The sequence below is a fragment of the Equus caballus genome, chromosome 11 (genome assembly GCF_041296265.1).
Source record: "Equus caballus isolate H_3958 breed thoroughbred chromosome 11, TB-T2T, whole genome shotgun sequence".
Taxonomy (NCBI): domain Eukaryota; kingdom Metazoa; phylum Chordata; class Mammalia; order Perissodactyla; family Equidae; genus Equus; species Equus caballus.
This window is the reverse complement of record NC_091694.1, coordinates 19,623,460-19,641,138: the sequence shown is the minus strand read 5'-3', so window position 1 is coordinate 19,641,138 and position 17,679 is coordinate 19,623,460. Positions and strand designations below refer to the sequence as shown.

Genomic DNA, 17,679 nt, shown 5'->3' with positions numbered 1-17,679 from the left:
TTTCTGGGACTCAGTTGATACAAGTGTTAGCTCTTTTGTTAATTGTCCCACGGGTCCCTGAGGCTCTTTTTTCTTTTTCAGTCTGTCACTCAGATTGAGTAAATTTTATTGATCTGTCCTCAAGTATCCCGATTTCACCTTCAGTCATTTCCACTCTCCTATCAAGTTCATCTGCGATTTTTATTTTACAATAATTTTTCATTTCTATAATTTCCATTTGGTTATTTTTCATAACTTCTATTTCTTTGCTAAGATTTTCTATTTTTTAATTTTTTTTCAAGATAATTTCTAATTGTTGAAGCATTTTTATTACAACTGCTTTAAAATACTTGTCAGATAAATTCCAGCATCTGAATCATACAAATATTGGTATCAGTTAATTGTCTTTTCTTAGTTAGCCTGGAGTTTTCCTGGTTTGGGAGATGATGAGCGATTTGCTATTGTATCCTGGACATTTGGGTTATTCTGTTAGGAACGTCTTCATCCTATTTACATCTTTTTTAGCACCCGTTTAGGTGTAGTGTATAGGTTCTTACTTCTTTTATGGTTTTTATTTCCAATGACAATTCAGTTTTCTGAGCCTTTGCGATACAATTCTGGTTTGCTTTGTTCTTTGGGTGCTGCTGGGTCCCACTCAGTCCCTGCCAGTGTCTTCTGTGGTGGGAGAAGGTGCTTCCCTGGGCGGCACGGTGTGGCTGGGCCGCCTTCTGCAGAGGGGCAGGCACACAGTGCTGGGCCTGCGTCTCCTTGTGCCACAGTGTGGAGGGCAGGGAGACACAGGGCTTCACTGCTGCTGTGAACGAACTGGGCCATGTGCTGATGCCCCGGTGTGGAGCTGGGAGTGAGGCTCCCCATAGGTCCCTACTGGACTTCCCCATCCTTTGGCACAGAAAGCACGCTTTTCTTTCCTTTTTTTTTTTTGTCCTTCCCATCTATGCCTGTTGGTGGTTCTGGGTTGCAGGCCTCTCCAGAGCCCAATCTGGGGTATATGGAAGATGAAAAGAAAACCCAGGAAACTCACCACATTGCTGTTCCTCAAGTCCTGACGTCCCTGGTCAGCCCAGCATCTTCTTTCCAGCTTTCAGAGTCCTTTTATCTTTTTAATAATTTCCAAGGTATTTAGTTGCATTTAGATGAGAGGAAGAGAGAAAAGTGATTCTAAATCATCTTGTTCTGAAACCACAGGCCCAACTTTTAAAGGAAGCAAGGGTTTGAGACTGTATTCAGAGAGTAGGAAAAGAATGGAGTAACAAATTGATTCACATTAACTCCACCAGATAGAGAAATGCTGCTTATTGGTTCTGAACAGTAGGATTCAAGAATGGGCTTTGTGCATATGCTGGTCTGTAACTGTTAAACAAATGGCCAAGTGCTATCATTTTTTGGATGCATGATTCTGTGATCGGTGGCATAAATGATGCGACACTGGATAAACGGATGCAAAATTTTGATGGGCCACGTGTCTTAAAGCATGTGTGTATTCGAGCATACAACAGTCAAAGCACAACGGATCATGTTTAACATAGCTGAGCACTGCTTGTGGAGGAGTGATGGTTGTGACCTTCTTAACCCATCTCTTGCAGGGGGTGGCAGAGGTTATAAACTGCTGGAGCAGGGATGGCAAATAGGAGTAACTCACTTGCTAATTCTGCTCAATTGATACTGGATACTGTGTCCAGACAGGTCCAAAAGCAGAGCCTGGATTCAGGAGGACAGTGCCATGGTGAATTAGTACTGTCCACCACGGGTGTAAGAATGGGCCGAGGCAGCAAATAGGCCCCACCCGTTTAACATCCCTGACCTAGGAAAGTCCTCTAGAGCCCAAATTCTCTCTGGTTGTAGACACAGGCAGACAGCTTACCTGAGTTTGAAGGCCTGAGAAAACAAACCAAAAAAGGACATCTTGAGGGTATGGAATGTGGAGATTTCTTGGTGTAGGGGCCCAGAGTGATCAACTTTGTAAAAATTTTGCCCAGGGGCTCAGAATGTACAATGCTAGCTGGAAGGGGACTTGGGATTCCATTTATACACATTCCACCAATATGTATTTGTAAACAGGTACTTTTTTTTTTTTTAACAAGGCTTTTCTGCTTTTTACCAACAGCAAAAACATTTTACACATGACCTCTGTCTCTGTGGCCTTATCCACTCTACTCTCACAGACTTAAGAGCAGACAAATGGCTGTAGACACAGCCCGTCTTAGGGGTGAGGAGGCTACTGGGACAGGAGGTACAGCAGCCATCACATTTTAATGCCTTGCTTCATAATATACATGAAGAGAATTATTACCATTTCATCTGAAAATTGCGTAAAAATATTAAGAAGCAGAAAATGTCTTTTGAGAGGTATGAAATGCAAAAAAAGTCATCTGGTGCTCACCACTGTGTTCCTCCACTGCAGGCAAACCACCCAGATGGGACTTGCTAAGAGCTGGTTAGGCTCTCCACCAAGGGGATTTTTCAAGAGTAATTTTGACTCACGTGTTTTTTGCCTGACAGCTGACTTTAGCTTCTGGCCCTCCTGTATCATACACACAACTCTGCCTGTGCCATTCACACTTGAAGGGGCAGCTGCTGTTCCTGCCCTGGGTCCATGTGGAACAGCTCAAGACTAGTATCACTTGATAAGAATCCAGTACTCTGGAAGTACCGAGAAGTCCTCATCCTTTTGCTAGAAAGGTCTGAAGAAGGTGATCCTGTTAGGTGGACCTGCCAGGTTAGTGAGCTGGAAAATTGCAAAGGTGTCCTTGTATCAGAAGCCTAAATGGAAATTTCTAGACGGGCAGCAAATCTCCCTGCTGTTTCTCCCTTAACTTGGCTTCCTTTTCTTCTCGTGAGGAAAAGAGCTTGAAAATGTACATGAGTAAGCAGCCTCTTTCCAGTCTTAGAAGTCACAGCCACACTGCACAGTACTGTAGATTCTACCTAGGAACACATCCCCCACTTAAAGGTCAATTATTTAACAGGTACCCTCAGTTACGGAGCCACAGAAGGAGGCAGCACAGTTCAGTGACTAACGACCATCTCTGGTATTCGGGAGACCAGGGCTCAAAGTCTATAGCTCTGCCATTTTTTTTTAAGCTGTGTGAGCTTGGACACGTTATCTAAGCTTTCTAAGCTTTATTCTTCTCATTCATATAATGGGGGTTAAGAATCCTACCTTATAGGCTTAGTGTATTTGTCAAAGTAATGTATATAAAGGCCTTAGCATAGCCCCTGGCACAGAATAAAGACTTACCTACATTGCCTATTAATAAGAAATAAAATTCTCTGAGCAGCAAAGATATGTCACAAATCCTGTGCGACCCTAAACACTTTTGCTCAGAGACAACCAGTCAGGCCCACACTCAGAGTCTATGTACCTTGACTTTGATGGTCAGGACTGAGTTCTCACGGCTTAGACAGAGTGTTGGTGGGGGAATCAGCTAGTTTGATCCGGCACAACAGGAGATTAGGGCCCAGATGATCTGAAGATGGGGACAGGCGAGAACCAGGCAACTGTCAGTAACAAGAGGGACAAGTGATGGAATAGAATAATCGAACAAAGCCAAGGGCTCCATTTTAGGCTGAGGATATTAGAAAGGGGACCGGCAGCCTCACATTCCTCGAGAGTCCCTGAAAACAGCATTGTATCATAGAATAGTACAGTAATTCACAGTGAGGGTGAAGTGCGCCTCAGTCTTCCAAAAAAGCTCATGTATGCTCACTATTTAAAAAGGCAGAGAACCAATTTTTCCATTGCCAGGCAAGCATTCACCATCAATAAGGTTAAAATCAACATTTTAGGGCTTGAAGACAAGGGAACTTCAGTTGCCTGGAAAATCCCCTTGGGCAAAACAACTCCTTTCCAGCAAAGCTGGGCGAATAAAGTGTCACTGTTTATAAAGCTCAACCATCTCTGCAAATCAGTAGTGTATAAATTCACCACCGCCACCCCCAAAAGACAGTGGCTACTTGACTTTGGTACAAAGAATCAGGGTCAACTTGCCTGTGATAATTTAATGAAGTGTGTTTCTTTGTGACACGCCCCTTTCAACTCATGTTTTCTGCTCCAAAAGGGTGCAGTGAAAATCAACAGACAAAAACCAACAACATGACTTCCCACATAGACTCTCCTCGATGACGGAGTTTACGGAAAATGCTGCCCCTCTCCGTGCTTGAGATACCTTCGTGGTAACATGGGGGAGGCTGGACGAGGTGGTCTTTTAGGTCCCCTCCAACCTGGATGTTCTAGGATGCAGTTACCTGACCCAACTAATAGGTACCCAGTGAGAGTCCTGGCTCAGCTTCTCCAAGAGCACTCGGAGCTGGCTGTGTGCACTCTGGAGATCCTCCTTCACCAGCACAGCGTCCACCAGGTGCCCGTAATGCTGCTCTATGAAGGCGGCGGAGGCGACCATCTCTTGCTGCTCCTCATCCTGCAAGAAAAGAGGCAGTTATGGGGCAACTGGGTTGTTCTCCCCCCAAATAACAGTCCTACAGCTTTTGTCTTGGGCAATGTTCCAATCTCTAATTTTTAAGTGATGAGTGGATGACAATGGCCCATTAAATCCAACTGTGTACACAAGAACAGAGTGTAGTGACAATATCAAACTTCCAAGAAAGTTAATGGGCAGTAACATAATCAGCGTTCAGTCATTCACTCACAGAACATCTGCTAAGGACCTGTTAACTGCCAGCCACGATACACAGCACTCTGGGGGATGCTGATTCTAGATCCGCGTGTGCCTATGTGAGTATCACACTTCTATCCGAGGGTATTTCCAGAGAAGCAGTACTATTGTGTTGCATGACAGTTTGGCTAAATAATTACAGGAAAGAATTATAAATAATATTAACTATGTAAAAGCAAAGCAAGCATTTCTGGAATCAATTAGGGGAAAAAGACAGTAAGTAACTCTAATGCCCTCTGAAGACTCCTAAATTCATAATGTAGAACTCAATTCTTCTTTTAATTTCCTCATACCAGGGCCAAACACTAGCGCGGCAAAGGAGTTACTGAAGAAAGTGCCCAGACAGCCATGATCAAATTCCCCATTTCCTTAGGGTACCTGATTTCTTTAATCAGATTGCTTTCCTGACACCTAACACTAAGGTATAGGCGGGCAATGACCCTCCTTCACCCAACCTGCACAGTGTTTCCTCGCTCATTCAAAAGAACCTCTAATAAGTAGAATTTCAAGTGAGTAGGTGACCGACAATTAGCTTCATTTTTGGAAGAAAGGAAAGTGGCAGATCCACTCTAAGTAAAATTGAAAAACAAAATTTGTCCCTGGCGTTCATCCACCTCCCTGTCTCTTTCCAGTCCTCTGTTCCCTTCTCTCCTCTGCTGCTGGGGGCTCAGTGTGTTTAGGCTGCCATGGAGGGGGGTGAGGTCTGTCCTCCCTCAAGGAGACCCACACCCCAAAATATTCCCTCCCCCTCTTCTCTACATCACGGATCAAAACCAGATTCCCACTGTAGTGAGAGCGCTGCAGTTTCAGAAGGGAAGTTCTAAAGGTCTAGGAAACAGTTTTTAAGCTACTACAAGGACAGGAGAGACCTAAGAGAAGGCTGAGATAATTTCTTCTCCTTAAAAACTAGATTAAATTGAGAGAGGCTTCCCAATTCTGTATTGTGTCTTCCAGGGCTCCTCTCACACCCAAAAGCACTCTGCAGTGTCCCAGTCTGTCCACCCACCTCCCCCACCCACTTACACACACACACACCCCCCCTGTAGCCCTGTCTGCTGCTTCTGGAGGTTCCCCCTCCTCCAGGCACCCACATTGTTCATCCTGGAAGCATTTAGCTATTCGAGAAATTATAGAGGGAACATTTTTGCCGCTAAGAACCTCCATCTTTCTAATAAATACTTGCATTTTGAAAGAACTCAAGCAAATCTCTAATGGAGTAAAGTGTGTGACATTTGCTTTGCAGCCATAAATCCCCTGAATCCTTTTCCTGGCCTGTAAAGGTGGAACTTAGCACCCACGGCTTCTGCAAGGGAGGCACAGTCCTGCACAGCACATAGGTAGACTCCCTCCGTACTGCCCCTCACCCCCATGTTGGATTAGCTTGCCGGATCCCAGGGCAGAATGCCCGTTCACTGTGGGCAGCAAATAAATGTGCAGAGGATGTGCCAGAAAGGTGTTTTATCCAGTAGGTTCCCTGACTTGGAACTCTGGTGCCAGACAGTGGACAAATATTTAATGTTACGCAAAACTCAGGCCTTTATGAGGAATTTCTCCAAATGTAGTCTGAGTTCTGCCTACCTCCATCAAAATCATGTGAAAGGGTGTGTGTGAAAAATGCAGACGCCTGAGGCCCACTCTAAACCTCCTCGGTCAAAATCTCTGGGAGTAGAGCCGAGGACTCTGTATTTTAATAGCCTCCCTGTGACCTTGATGCCCCCTTGTGGTGAGAAGGACACAGGCTTCAGGACAGGAGAACACGTCTGGAGACGCTAGAGGAGCAAGGTGAGATGTCACCATTGGTGGGCGAGCTGACCCGCAGACAACGAATATTATCAGCCCGGTGTGTTCAGTCATCAGCCTGCCTGCTTGGAATGCAGCATTTCGGTGGGTAATAAGAGAGACGGATACATGATGAAACTGGTCAGGCTGAAAGGCCACCGGTAAGAGACTGCACTTCTGCTTCTTTTGAAATGACAGCCATGGACGGGGCGGGGGCGGGGGGGGGGAGCGGGGGGCGCACGTGGTTCTGACTCCCAGAAAACTGACATCTCCTGGGGCCCTTACAACTCGGCTGAACTTTCTTTGTGCCCTAGGAAACTGCCTCGTATTCTACCTTATGTCTTCTTGACTCTTTTTAGATAAGTCTTTTCCCCCTGGTTATTCTTTTAATCCTAAAATGCTTGTTAAAAAAAAAAAAACATAGTAAAACAAATTGACAAGCTGATCCTAAAATTCATATGGAAATGCCAAGGGCCAAGAATAGTCAAAACCATCTTGAAAAAGAATAACGTTGGAGGACTCACATTTCCTGATTTTAAAACTTACTACAAAACTACAGTAATCAAGACACTGTTGTACTGGCATAAAGACAGACGGGCATATAGATCAAAGGAATAGAATTGAGAGTCCAGAAATAAACACATTTATGGTCAATTGATTTTTGACAAGGGTGCCAAGATAATTAAATGGGAAAAGAACAGTCTTCAATAAACGGTGCCGGGACAACTAGGTCTCCACATGCGAAGAATGAAGCTGGACCCCTGCCTCACACCACAGACAGAAATTCACTCTAAGTGGATGAAAGACCTAAATGTAACTGCTAAAATGATAAATATCTTAGAAGAAAACAAAGGAGTAAATCTTTATGACCTTGGATTAGACAATGATTCCTTAAATATGATACGGAAAACATAAGTGATAAAAGAAAAAATAGATAAATTGGACTTCATTAAAATTTTAAAATTTTGTGCTTAAAAGACCATATCAAAAAAGTGAAAGACCAACTTACAGAATGGGAGAAAATATCTGTAAGTCATACATCTGATAAGGGATTTGTATCCAGAATATATAAAGGATTCTTACAACTCAAAAAGATAAATAATCCAACTGAAAAATGGACAAAGTATTTAACAGACGTTTCTCCAAAGAAGATAGACACTTTGCCAATAAACACATGAAAAGATGCTCAACGTCATTAGTCATTAGGGAAATGCAAATGAAAACCACAATGAGATACCACTTCACACCCACTGGGATGGCTGTAATCAAAAAGACAGTAACAAGTGCCGGTAAAGATGTGGAGAAATTGGAACCCTTGAACACTGCCGATGGGAATGTGAAATGGTGCAGCTGCTGTGGAAAAGAGTCTGGCAGTTCCTCAAAATGTTAAACAAACAGAGTTACCATGTGACCCAGCAATTTCACTCCTAGGTAGAGAACCAAGAGAAATGAAAACACAGCCACACAAAAACTTGTACAAGAATGTTCATAGTGGCATTATAATAGCTAAAAAAGTAGAAATAACCCAAATGTCCATTAATTGATGAATGGATAAACAAAATGTGGTATTCTATACAATGGGATATTATTCAGCCAAAAAAATAATGAAATACTGGGGCCAGCCTGGTGGCATAGTGGTCAAGTTCACATGCTCTCTTTGGCAGTCCAGGGTTCAGAGGTTCGGATCCTGGGCATGGACCTATGCACTGCTTATCAAGCCATGCTGCGGCAGACATACCACATATAAAATAGAGGAAGATGGGCACAGATGATGGGCTAATCTTCCTCAGCAAAAAAAGAAAAAAAAAGAAGTACTGATACATGAATGAACCTTAAAAACATCATACTAAGTCAAAGATGCCAGATACAAAGGGTCCTATATTGTATGATTCCATTTATGTGAAATGTTTACAATAGGCAAATCTATAGAGACAAAGCAGATTAGCAGTTGCCTGAGGCCAGGAAGGGGTTGGGGGGTAATGGAGAATGGGAAATGCTAATGGGCTCAGGGTTTCTCTTGGGGATGATGAAAATGTTCTAAAATTGATTGTGGGGATGGCTGCATAGATCTGTGAGTATATACTATTGAATTATATACTTTAAATGGGTGAATTGTATGGTATGTGAATTTTATCTCAATAAAGCTGTTAAACCTCCCTCCTAGAAAAAAAAATATACAGTAAAAAATAGAAAACAAAAATTAGTCATGAGCCCAATATTCAGAGAAAAACACATTTAGCATTTTAGTGTATCTCCTTTGTGCATGACACAAAATTAGAATCACACCTTTTAATTTTCTGATTTATTTCCATTTAACATTTTATTGCATTTGGCTATATTATCAAATATTCCTCAAACATGGGACTTTTACTTGGCCATATAATATTCCACTCCACCCTGTGAACGTCACGTTAATGTGGTGATGTATTGAGTTGATCCCCACTATGGGATATTTAGGTTGTTTCTGATTTTGTTGTTATTAGCACCACCATGAGGAACATACTGTGTATTTCTAAGTGGTTCTAGACTCAAGCTGATGTTCTCTTTAGAGTTTCTAAAGGGGAAACTTCTAATGTTCCTTCTAGCCATTACTTAGTCATTCTAATTCTAATTTATCTAAGCCATTCTAATTTATCGGTATGGACAATTATAACACAGAGTTAGTATGAACTAGGACTGCGGCAAATCTTTACTGGGAGGGAGCTTCTTGACCAAGGAGGAGGATCCAAGAGGGCCTCTGTCAGACAGAACCAGTCATATAGATTAGACAGCAAGCCAAGTCTATACTGGAACTGGATTGCTTCTGACCCCCTCCCAGTAACAACTGCCAGCGGATTCCTCTGACTCTGTTGAGAACCAGAAAAGAAGAGTCACCAAGCCCACGTCTCCTGAGAGAACTGTGCCAAATATTTAGGTTTCAAGTGGCGGTCCTGACACAGACTGGGCTGAGCAAGGAATCCATGACAGGCAAAGAGAAGTTCACTGAGACATACAGTGGAGTATCTCATCCACTAGCTTTACAAATAGATTAATTCGCTGATGGTTCAAAGTGGTTTGAAAGCAATGATAATGACCATGTTAGGTGGTGTTTCAATGAAAAACTGCTCAGGGGGCCAGCCCTGTGGCAAGTGGTTAAGTTGGTGTGCCCAAGTTCGTGGGTTCAGATGCCAGGTGCGGACCTACACCACTGTCAGCCATGCTGTGGGATGACCCACACAGAAAGTGGAGGAAGACTGGCACAGATGTTAGCTCTGGGCTGATCATCCTCCGGCAAAAAAAGAGGAGGATTGGCAACGGATGTTAGCTCAGGGCTAATCTTCCTCAGGAAAAAAAAAAAAAAAAAAGCTTGGGTTTGGTTTAGGCGTTCAACAGATTAGTATGGCTTGTCACATTCAGATTAGGTCCCAGAGAGATGTCAGGCCCTTATTTTCCGGGACGGTGCTTATGTGAGGGACTGGAAAGTAGTGAGCAGAGGCAAAGCCACCTCATCTGAATTGGGAGGCACTCCTGGCTGCCCCACTTGGAGCCTTTTGGTCACATGACCATCTAAGACTGGCCAATTGGCAAAGTGGAAAGACGGTCTTGTGCAGAAGGCACGAGCACCCTTATGCAGCTAGGAGGCCTGTAACAGGCCCCTTAAGGACTTCAGAAAAGAAATGATCAATAAACTTACAAGTGGGGAGGCTGTATCCTCACAACCTGGGGACATGGGTGGTGTCTTCCTTTTTTCCTGAATTGCAGGCTTTACAAATACAACATAGGGCTTGAACTCTGAGGTCCTCAATTGTTGCAGTGCCTGAGAAAGAAAGTTCAGGAATATTATATACTTTGGAAATCTTCTGTTGTGAAACATCCTTTGCAATTGCTTGATAATGGTGTGCTTCATCACATGACCTCGATAGCAAAGGTCGCGATTACAGTGGTCACGTGACCTCACCTGGGCAGACAAACTGCTCATTTTCCTGCCCTCCACTTTGACGATGGACTGAGCTGGGCCCTGAAGGCCCACTCGCCGAGGACCGAGGGTGCCTGAGCCTCGGCTCTGAGAGTTGCCATCTCTCTTTGCTCTGACCCCAAAAGTTATAATTAACCTTCTGACGCCCTTCTCCACCTGCCCACTCCTGACAGAGGAGCCAGCAGGATTCCACGTTTATCTGTTTAGTCAAACGTCATCGATGTGACCTACACGGATGCAAAATGTGGGCTATCGCACAGGCCTCTGGATGATATTCAAAAAAAGAGAAGGTTTGAGAAGCAAATGAAGAGATTAAGAGACCACTTGAAACAAACTGTAAAGATTTTAGAAGGTTTTCAATACGCAAATCGTCCTGTTGATTTGTGCATTTTATCTATAAGGTCAGGCCTCTATTCGGAGACACTGGTAGGAAACTGCTGTATACACAATGTACACCCCCCAAAGATCAATAAAGTCACTTTTCAAATAAAATTTTGACATTTAGACTTCTAATTTCGACTACCAACTCCCTGTAAGTCCAAACTAGTGAGGCTTTTCCTTTACAGACATAATGCACTTTTCAGACTCTCCTTCAAGCAAACTTCTGTAAGATAGAGCCTACGGTTTCTATCATAAAACCAGAGCTCTGTTTCTATAGAGGAAAGAAAACCCCCAGACTGACTTGAAAGCTTCGAAGTTCTTCTCAAAGGCAAGGTTAAAAAGACGGTGAAGCCCCGTCCAGCACACAGCGTGCAGGTGTGCAGAATGCAAACGTTCCTGAAGCACTGCCCAGGGCCACGTCTCCTTGCCTTTCTCCCTTTCAAACTGCCCTCTGACCGCCCCACTCAGCGGTTCTTGAAACCACTGATCCCACTTGTCGTTGTCAGGAAGGGGGTGGCCTGATGCTCAGAGCCGAGCAGCTGCTTCCCCCTGGGCATTTACACGTAATTCCCTGACTGTCACATCACTACTGGCCAGTCAGCCCACCGTCTACTGCAGGACTCACTCCATACAGAGGCTGCTGCGAGGGTCCAGGAGCTCCCACAACGGAGGCAGTCTTTGTGTACTGAGGTATACGTTTTGGGGTACAAAGCTTTCATTAGATTCTCAAAGGGAGATCCAAGAAAATCTTAACACCTGGACTAAAAATTCCTTAGACGGAGGCCAAATGTTCTATAAAAGGTACAATCCCCTAGTTTACAAGTTCTGTTAACAGGAAACACCCAACTGGCCCAGGAACTCACGTCTGGCTCCACATCCACCAAGCAAACTTTGTTTTTGGCCATCACAGCCTGAATGGCGTCCAGGCTGGTTCCATAGAGATTTTCCTTATATTCACCATGTTCCAGGAACCTAAAACACCACCAAAGGGGGAAAGGCCTTTAGTGCCTGAGCTTGCCTAAATTAGCACGGAAAGGCGAAGGGACTTCCCACCATGACATCTCTCCCGCTTCCCTCCTCTTTTCCGGAAGCCCCCCCAGGAGGTCCAGTGGGACAGGGGACAGAGGTGGACCACAGCTGCACGGAGGGCAAACATACCTGTTGTGATGTAAGTCGGCCTCAAATGCTTGCTTCGAGACGAAGTGATATTCCACCCCCTCCTTCTCATGGCTCTTTCGAGGCCTGGTGGTATCTTTTAAAGAAAGAAGAGGAGAGCTGGGCAAAGAGACGTCACCTCGCAGTGAGCGAGCACAGCAGTGAGCCGGTGTCTCAGTCCTTTCAGGAGGTCATCACTGATGTGTGTGCAAACCACTCCCATTCAGCCAGTGTCCCCGGGTGTCAGGCACGGGGCCCTTTCCAGGCACATCACTGATAGGCATGACTCTGCGATGTAGGCAAGAGGAGGCCTCCCACTTGGAGGTGAGGAATCTGAGAGGCGCGGAGAGGTTAAGCGCCAGGCCAGTGTCCACAGCCAGCAGGAGCAGAGCCAGGCTCTGATGGCTCTCTGTCTCATGCCAAGTGTAGGCCCTTGACCACTCTGCCAAACTGCCTCATTAGCGCCGTGGCGTTTAGAGAATCGCCAAAGGGATCCCCAGTCCTAAGCTTTTATTTCCTAATCGTTTGGTTTTTTGAAAGCCAGTGGGGCACAAACACGGATGACCCTGCAGTATGCTTTTAACTCTTTATCCAATTATTTCTCATTTGGAGAGAAAAGGAGACATGCAGACAGACAGTCCGTTTATGGACTAGACGTGTTTCAGCAAAGCTGGCTCTCACACAAATGACTTTAAAACACATAACGTGTTTCCACTGATTTCCGTAACACAATTGAGACCCACACTTCTGGGGAAAATCAGCGCCTCCACGGAAAAAGAGTGCATACAAAGCAACACACAGCTTCTTCCAGAACATTCCAAAAGAAAAGACGGTGTCTTGGGGGACTGTTTTCTGGCCCCCCAGGGGGATGCGCTGTGCTCTCTCTACAGGCAGCATCTGCTAGGGTCACTTTTCTGACTTTTCATTCCCTTGCTTTAAAATTTTTATTCACCCACTGATTACTTAGATGAGTATATGAAACCCAGCCTCCCGTCAGCTTCATCTCCCCCCACATCATCCATACTAACTCTCTCAGTCCCTAACAGTCCTATGCTGGGTCACACCTTTGTCCCTTTGCATATGTTCTTCCCTCTGTATAAAAAACTCTTCCTTTCTTCTCTGCCTGGAAAACTCCTACTTACTCCTCAAAACCCAGCATAAAAGTCACTGCCTCTGGGAAGCCTTCCCTGACACCCTCAGTTCCTAAAAGCAAGGAGGAAAGTCAGTGAGGTGCCTGGAAGCAGGTAGGCCTGACCATCCAGGTACCCCTCTCCCCCCCGGAGATGGATCTGAGGCTTTCTGAAGGATCCATCTGTGAGCAACTTCTGTATGTCCTGTTTCAGTCCATTCTATCAGCCTAGAAGGCTGTGGTCCCCTGAAGCCTACCAGGTCCATCACAGGTGTGCTGCCGGAGTGGCCTCCCTAACCACCCCTGACCCCTGCCACTTCAAGGGCTCTGGAAGACAATTCTCACGACCCCTACACTGAGCTATGGGCCCCGAGGCCCAGGGGACCGGTATGGAAAAAGAAAGGCTTTGTAGTTACTCTTCCTCAGAACACTCTGGAAAGCTGTGTTACTGCCACCACAGCATCTCCTCTCAGTGGCCACCAGGTGCCACACTGCATCCCTCTGAGGCCAGAGGGCCTGAGAGAAAGTCCCAGAGAGGAAAGGGAGAGCCAAGGACAGGAAGTGGCGGGCAGCAGGTGAGAGGCTGTTGTGCAGCCTCGTTAAGAATGTGACTGGGGCAGGCTGCCTGGGTTTGAATCTTGGCTCCACCACTTACCAACTGTGTGACACTGGGCAAGTTACTTAACCTCTCTGAGCCTCAGTGTCTTCCTCCACAGCATGGGATGATGATGGTTCCTCTTCTCAGGGGTACTGGGAAGGCTGAAGGAGTGACCACGCATAAAATCTTTTCGTACTGTTCCTAGCAATCTTTCTCATCTCATTCCCTTCTTCCTCATCACATTCCGAACCAGGACCTCCCGCCTTCTGGATATCAGCCTCCCCAGCTGCCTCTAGACTCAGGAGTGTACCTGGCTGCCCTGATGGGCCAGACTCAGCTACAAGGGAGTGCCCAAGCAACTCTGCTCACCAGGCTCTCTGGCTTCTCCGACCTGCTCTCTTACCCAAGCAGAGAGCAGGGGCCTCAGGAGTCAGTCACTGGGCAGAGGAGTCTAGAATGCCCCACTGCTGGGGGCACTTGGCTTTGGGTCGAGGTTGCCACTTTGCCTGCAATGCACTCTAGACTCATCTCCCATCCCAGGCAGGAACTGGGCAAGTAGTCCTCCAGCTTCTGCCTCAGAGGGTCCTAGTGGACCACTGAGAGTGGGTCTCTTCCTATCATGCCTGGGTCCCACAACCTGCCCATAGGAGGTAGTGCCTGGCAGTCCCTCAGACCCAAAGGAAGGATTAGGATGAATATGAGGAGTCGAGTCCCCATGAAATGTTCATGTGTGTGCCCGCGTGTGGGCCCTCTTACGTGGAACGGCAACACCAAAGTGCTGTGGGTTCTCTGCCACCACCTTCTGCTTCAGCTCGTGCAGTCGGGCTCCCAGAGACCCTGGGAAACAGAGGGAAGGCTGACTGGGGTCCCTGCTGAGCTCCCTTCCCACACATCTAGGGAGGAAACCTGCCCACTTCCCGGAGACGCAGGACGTCACCTACCGATCAGAACCACCAGGCGGGGCCGCTCGCCGGGCTGGTGCTGGTACCTGGTCACCTCCTCGTAGGTCAGCAGCTCTGGAGACTCAGCTACCGAGGCCGTCTTTCCTTCCTGCGGGCTTCCCAGCCTCTCCCTGCGGCCCAGCCGGAAGCTCCTCCGAAGACCAGCTTTGGGGGCAGGGCAGAGGGAAGCGTGACCTTTGTCCCAGGATCTCCTGGTAACGACTTTCCCCACCCAGCCAGACCTGGAGGTGGGGTGGAGTCCCACTGGCCTCTCCCGACCACCTCCTGCTACAGGAAGGGGTTGATGGGGATGCACCGTAATACGATGAAAGGGTGACCTCTGACATCCAAAATTAAGGTTGAAGGTCACAGTTTTACTTGGCGTGTCACTGACTGACCTTGGGCAAGTCATCACCTCTCTGAGCCTCAGTTCCCTTATCTGTGAAATGGGAACACAAATCTACAAACGCAATGTGTGGTCCTGGATTGGATCCTGGGTCAGGGGAAACGCTCTAAAGGACATTATTGGGACAACTGGTAAAATTTAATATGAACAGTAAGTTAGACAGTAGAATTGTATGCATGCTAAATTCCCAGAGTTTGCTAATTGCCCTGGGTTATATAAGAGAATGTCCTTGTCCTTAGGAAATACACGCTGAGGTATTTAGGGGAGAAGGGACATGATGTCCACAACTAACTCATGTGACTCAGGGGAAAAATGTGTATCTGTAGAAAAAGGGACGGATACGAAAATACGGCAAAGTGTTGACAGCCGGTGAGCCCGGGTGTAGAGGACGTGGGAGTTCTTTGTACAATTCTTACACTTTTCAGTAAGTTTGAATTACTTCAAAATGAGAAGTTAAAAAACTCTGCCCATCTCTAAGGCCTCTGAAAAGATCAACCAAAATAAAAGTGAAGGTACTTTGGAGGCTGGTGAAAGGCTCCCTCACTGTGTGGGGTGGCGTAAACTTTGAACGGAATACAGTCGAGACCACGATAATAATAAAATTGGTATTAATGTAGCGGTCCATGCCCCCTTCCTGCCAGGGCTCTGCTCCCGGTGGCTGGGCGAAAGTTGGGGGGGCCCCAAGGTCTGGGCAGGTTCGCCCGTCCTCTGGCTGAGAGACCGCAGGGAAATGCGGGGCCCACAGGCCCAGCTGCTCTTGAAGGGTTCCTGGGGCTCCGATCACTCTGCCTTTCTCTTCCTCACGCAGAGCCCACGGCGGGCTGTGCGTGGGATGGGGGTCTGTCTACTCACCCACGTAGTGCCCCCTGAGGTACCCCTCACAGTCGCAGGTCTCTGGGAACCAAACAGAGAGAGGGAGGCCAGTGAGCCAGGCTGGACACACACCCTGGCCCAGAGGTACCCGGCCGGGGATGGCCCAGCAGAGCCCTCTGGGATGGTGTCTCAGGGGAGCTTGGGAGAAATGCCATGTCCTGGCCACCCCAGGAAAACAAGTTCTTCTGTTTCGCTCAGTGCTCTGTGCTTAGGGCCCAAACAGCCCTTCCAGGCCCAGGCCAGCCCCTGTGAATGGGATCAGTGCGACTAAGGGGGGGACTTTTGCCCCCCGCCCCACCCCCTCGTCTCTTGCCTTCTATTGGGCCGTCACATGGTCAGCCCGGCCAGAGTCCGGGGAAGGCTGGGCCCCGCGGGCCGGTCAGCAGGCAGGAGCTCTGTCCCCACTGGCTCCGCGTGCCGCAAGGACACAGGCTGGTCCGGCTGGCAGCGCAGGGAGAGGCATGGAAAGAGCCAGAAGGGCACAGCCACCCCAGAGCAGGGGAGGAAACAAGCCCCCTCCAGCCCCAGACATTCCACAGAAAAGGGACCTTGTCTGTGCGCGTAGGGGACAAATACCAGCCTACCTTTGTCACAAGGCTGATCATCTGTGGTTTGCACAAAAGACAGATGGAACAGTGTTAGTGGAGGGGAACCCGGAGGCCCTGCGGCTGAGAGGCAGCCACAGCCTCGTGTGCCTGAGGAGCCCCCATCTGTCCCCTTTCTTTCCTCCAACAAGCCTGTGATCTGAGCTGCAGTACATTATTAAACCAAGACTTTCTCTAATTAGTGTTCCTGTGTGTGTCTCATTAGCAGCCCAAAGAAAGCCAGCTCATCACTGGCGTGGGCAGCCTCAAGGCCAAGTTACTCAGCAGCGCTTCCGACTTGGGAGCAGGTCGGGGAAAGTGGCCGTGGGCAGCGGCCTCCGAGCCAGGGGAGCAGCCCACTCCAGGATGCCTGCAGTGCGACCAGGACCTGCTCTCTCTTTTCTGGGATTTCAGACTTGCCTGGGCAAATGCAGATGCCAGAGGATGGAGCAGCGCAGAGCCGAGCTGTGGGCCAGCTGCACCCTGGTCACCTGGCGCCCATTCCGGCCCCTCACTCGGCTCAGAGGCTCCCGGGCCAGAGAGGCTGCACCCTGGGAAGCTTCCTCTCCCCACTGGGCTGTAACCTGGAGGCTCTAGCCAGACCCTTGAACAGGCGACCCCAGCCCCACTCCCTTGACCTCATGAGCCTCCGTTTTCCCATCTTGGAAAAGGGGATGCCCCGACTCCACCACTTCACAGGGCTGTTGTGACGATTAAAAGGCAAGAAGGTAGGTAGATGTGTTTTCTAGAAGGTAAAATGCTACACAGAGTAGAGTTGCCAGATAAAATACAGGACACTCAGTTAAATTTGAATTTCAGATAAACAACAAAGAATTTCTTAGATAAGCATGTCCCAAATATTGCAAGGGATATACTAAAAACCACTTTGCTGTTTATCTGAAATTCAAATTTAACTGGGCATCCTTTATTTGCGGCCGCTGACACACAGGCATGAGATCACTCATAGCCATCTCCGTCCCCTTCCAACAGTGGTGGCTCTTAGATCAGAGGGTCAGAGAGCTCCTCAGGAATCTAATGAAAGCTATGGGCCCTCTCTCTCTCTCTCTCACACACACACACACACACACACACACACACATAGAGGTTTGCACACAATTTTGGGAGAGGTGTTAACATGCCCCCCCAGTATCATCTATGGACCCCAAAGGGAGAAGCTCCCCTCCGGGGAATAGCTCTCCCCAGCT

At 47.4% G+C, this 17,679-nt stretch overlaps 1 protein-coding gene across 2 annotated transcripts in view; it reads right to left on the bottom strand.

Moving 5' to 3' along the window:
* Positions 1 to 254: 254 nt before the first annotated feature.
* Positions 255 to 17,679, bottom strand: part of MPP3 (MAGUK p55 scaffold protein 3) — a 32,984-nt gene continuing 15,559 nt past the window's right edge. For both annotated transcript variants that reach the window (XM_023652457.2, XM_023652458.2), the window contains exons 13-20: positions 16,475 to 16,495; positions 15,870 to 15,911; positions 14,612 to 14,776; positions 14,427 to 14,507; positions 11,947 to 12,040; positions 11,652 to 11,760; positions 10,126 to 10,248; positions 255 to 4,418 (exon numbers count right to left, since the gene is read on the bottom strand). In XM_023652457.2, the coding sequence (XP_023508225.1) occupies positions 4,242 to 4,418; positions 10,126 to 10,248; positions 11,652 to 11,760; positions 11,947 to 12,040; positions 14,427 to 14,507; positions 14,612 to 14,776; positions 15,870 to 15,911; positions 16,475 to 16,495 (812 nt within the window). In that variant the 3' untranslated portion in view covers positions 255 to 4,241. The remainder of the gene's footprint in view (positions 4,419 to 10,125; positions 10,249 to 11,651; positions 11,761 to 11,946; positions 12,041 to 14,426; positions 14,508 to 14,611; positions 14,777 to 15,869; positions 15,912 to 16,474; positions 16,496 to 17,679) is intronic.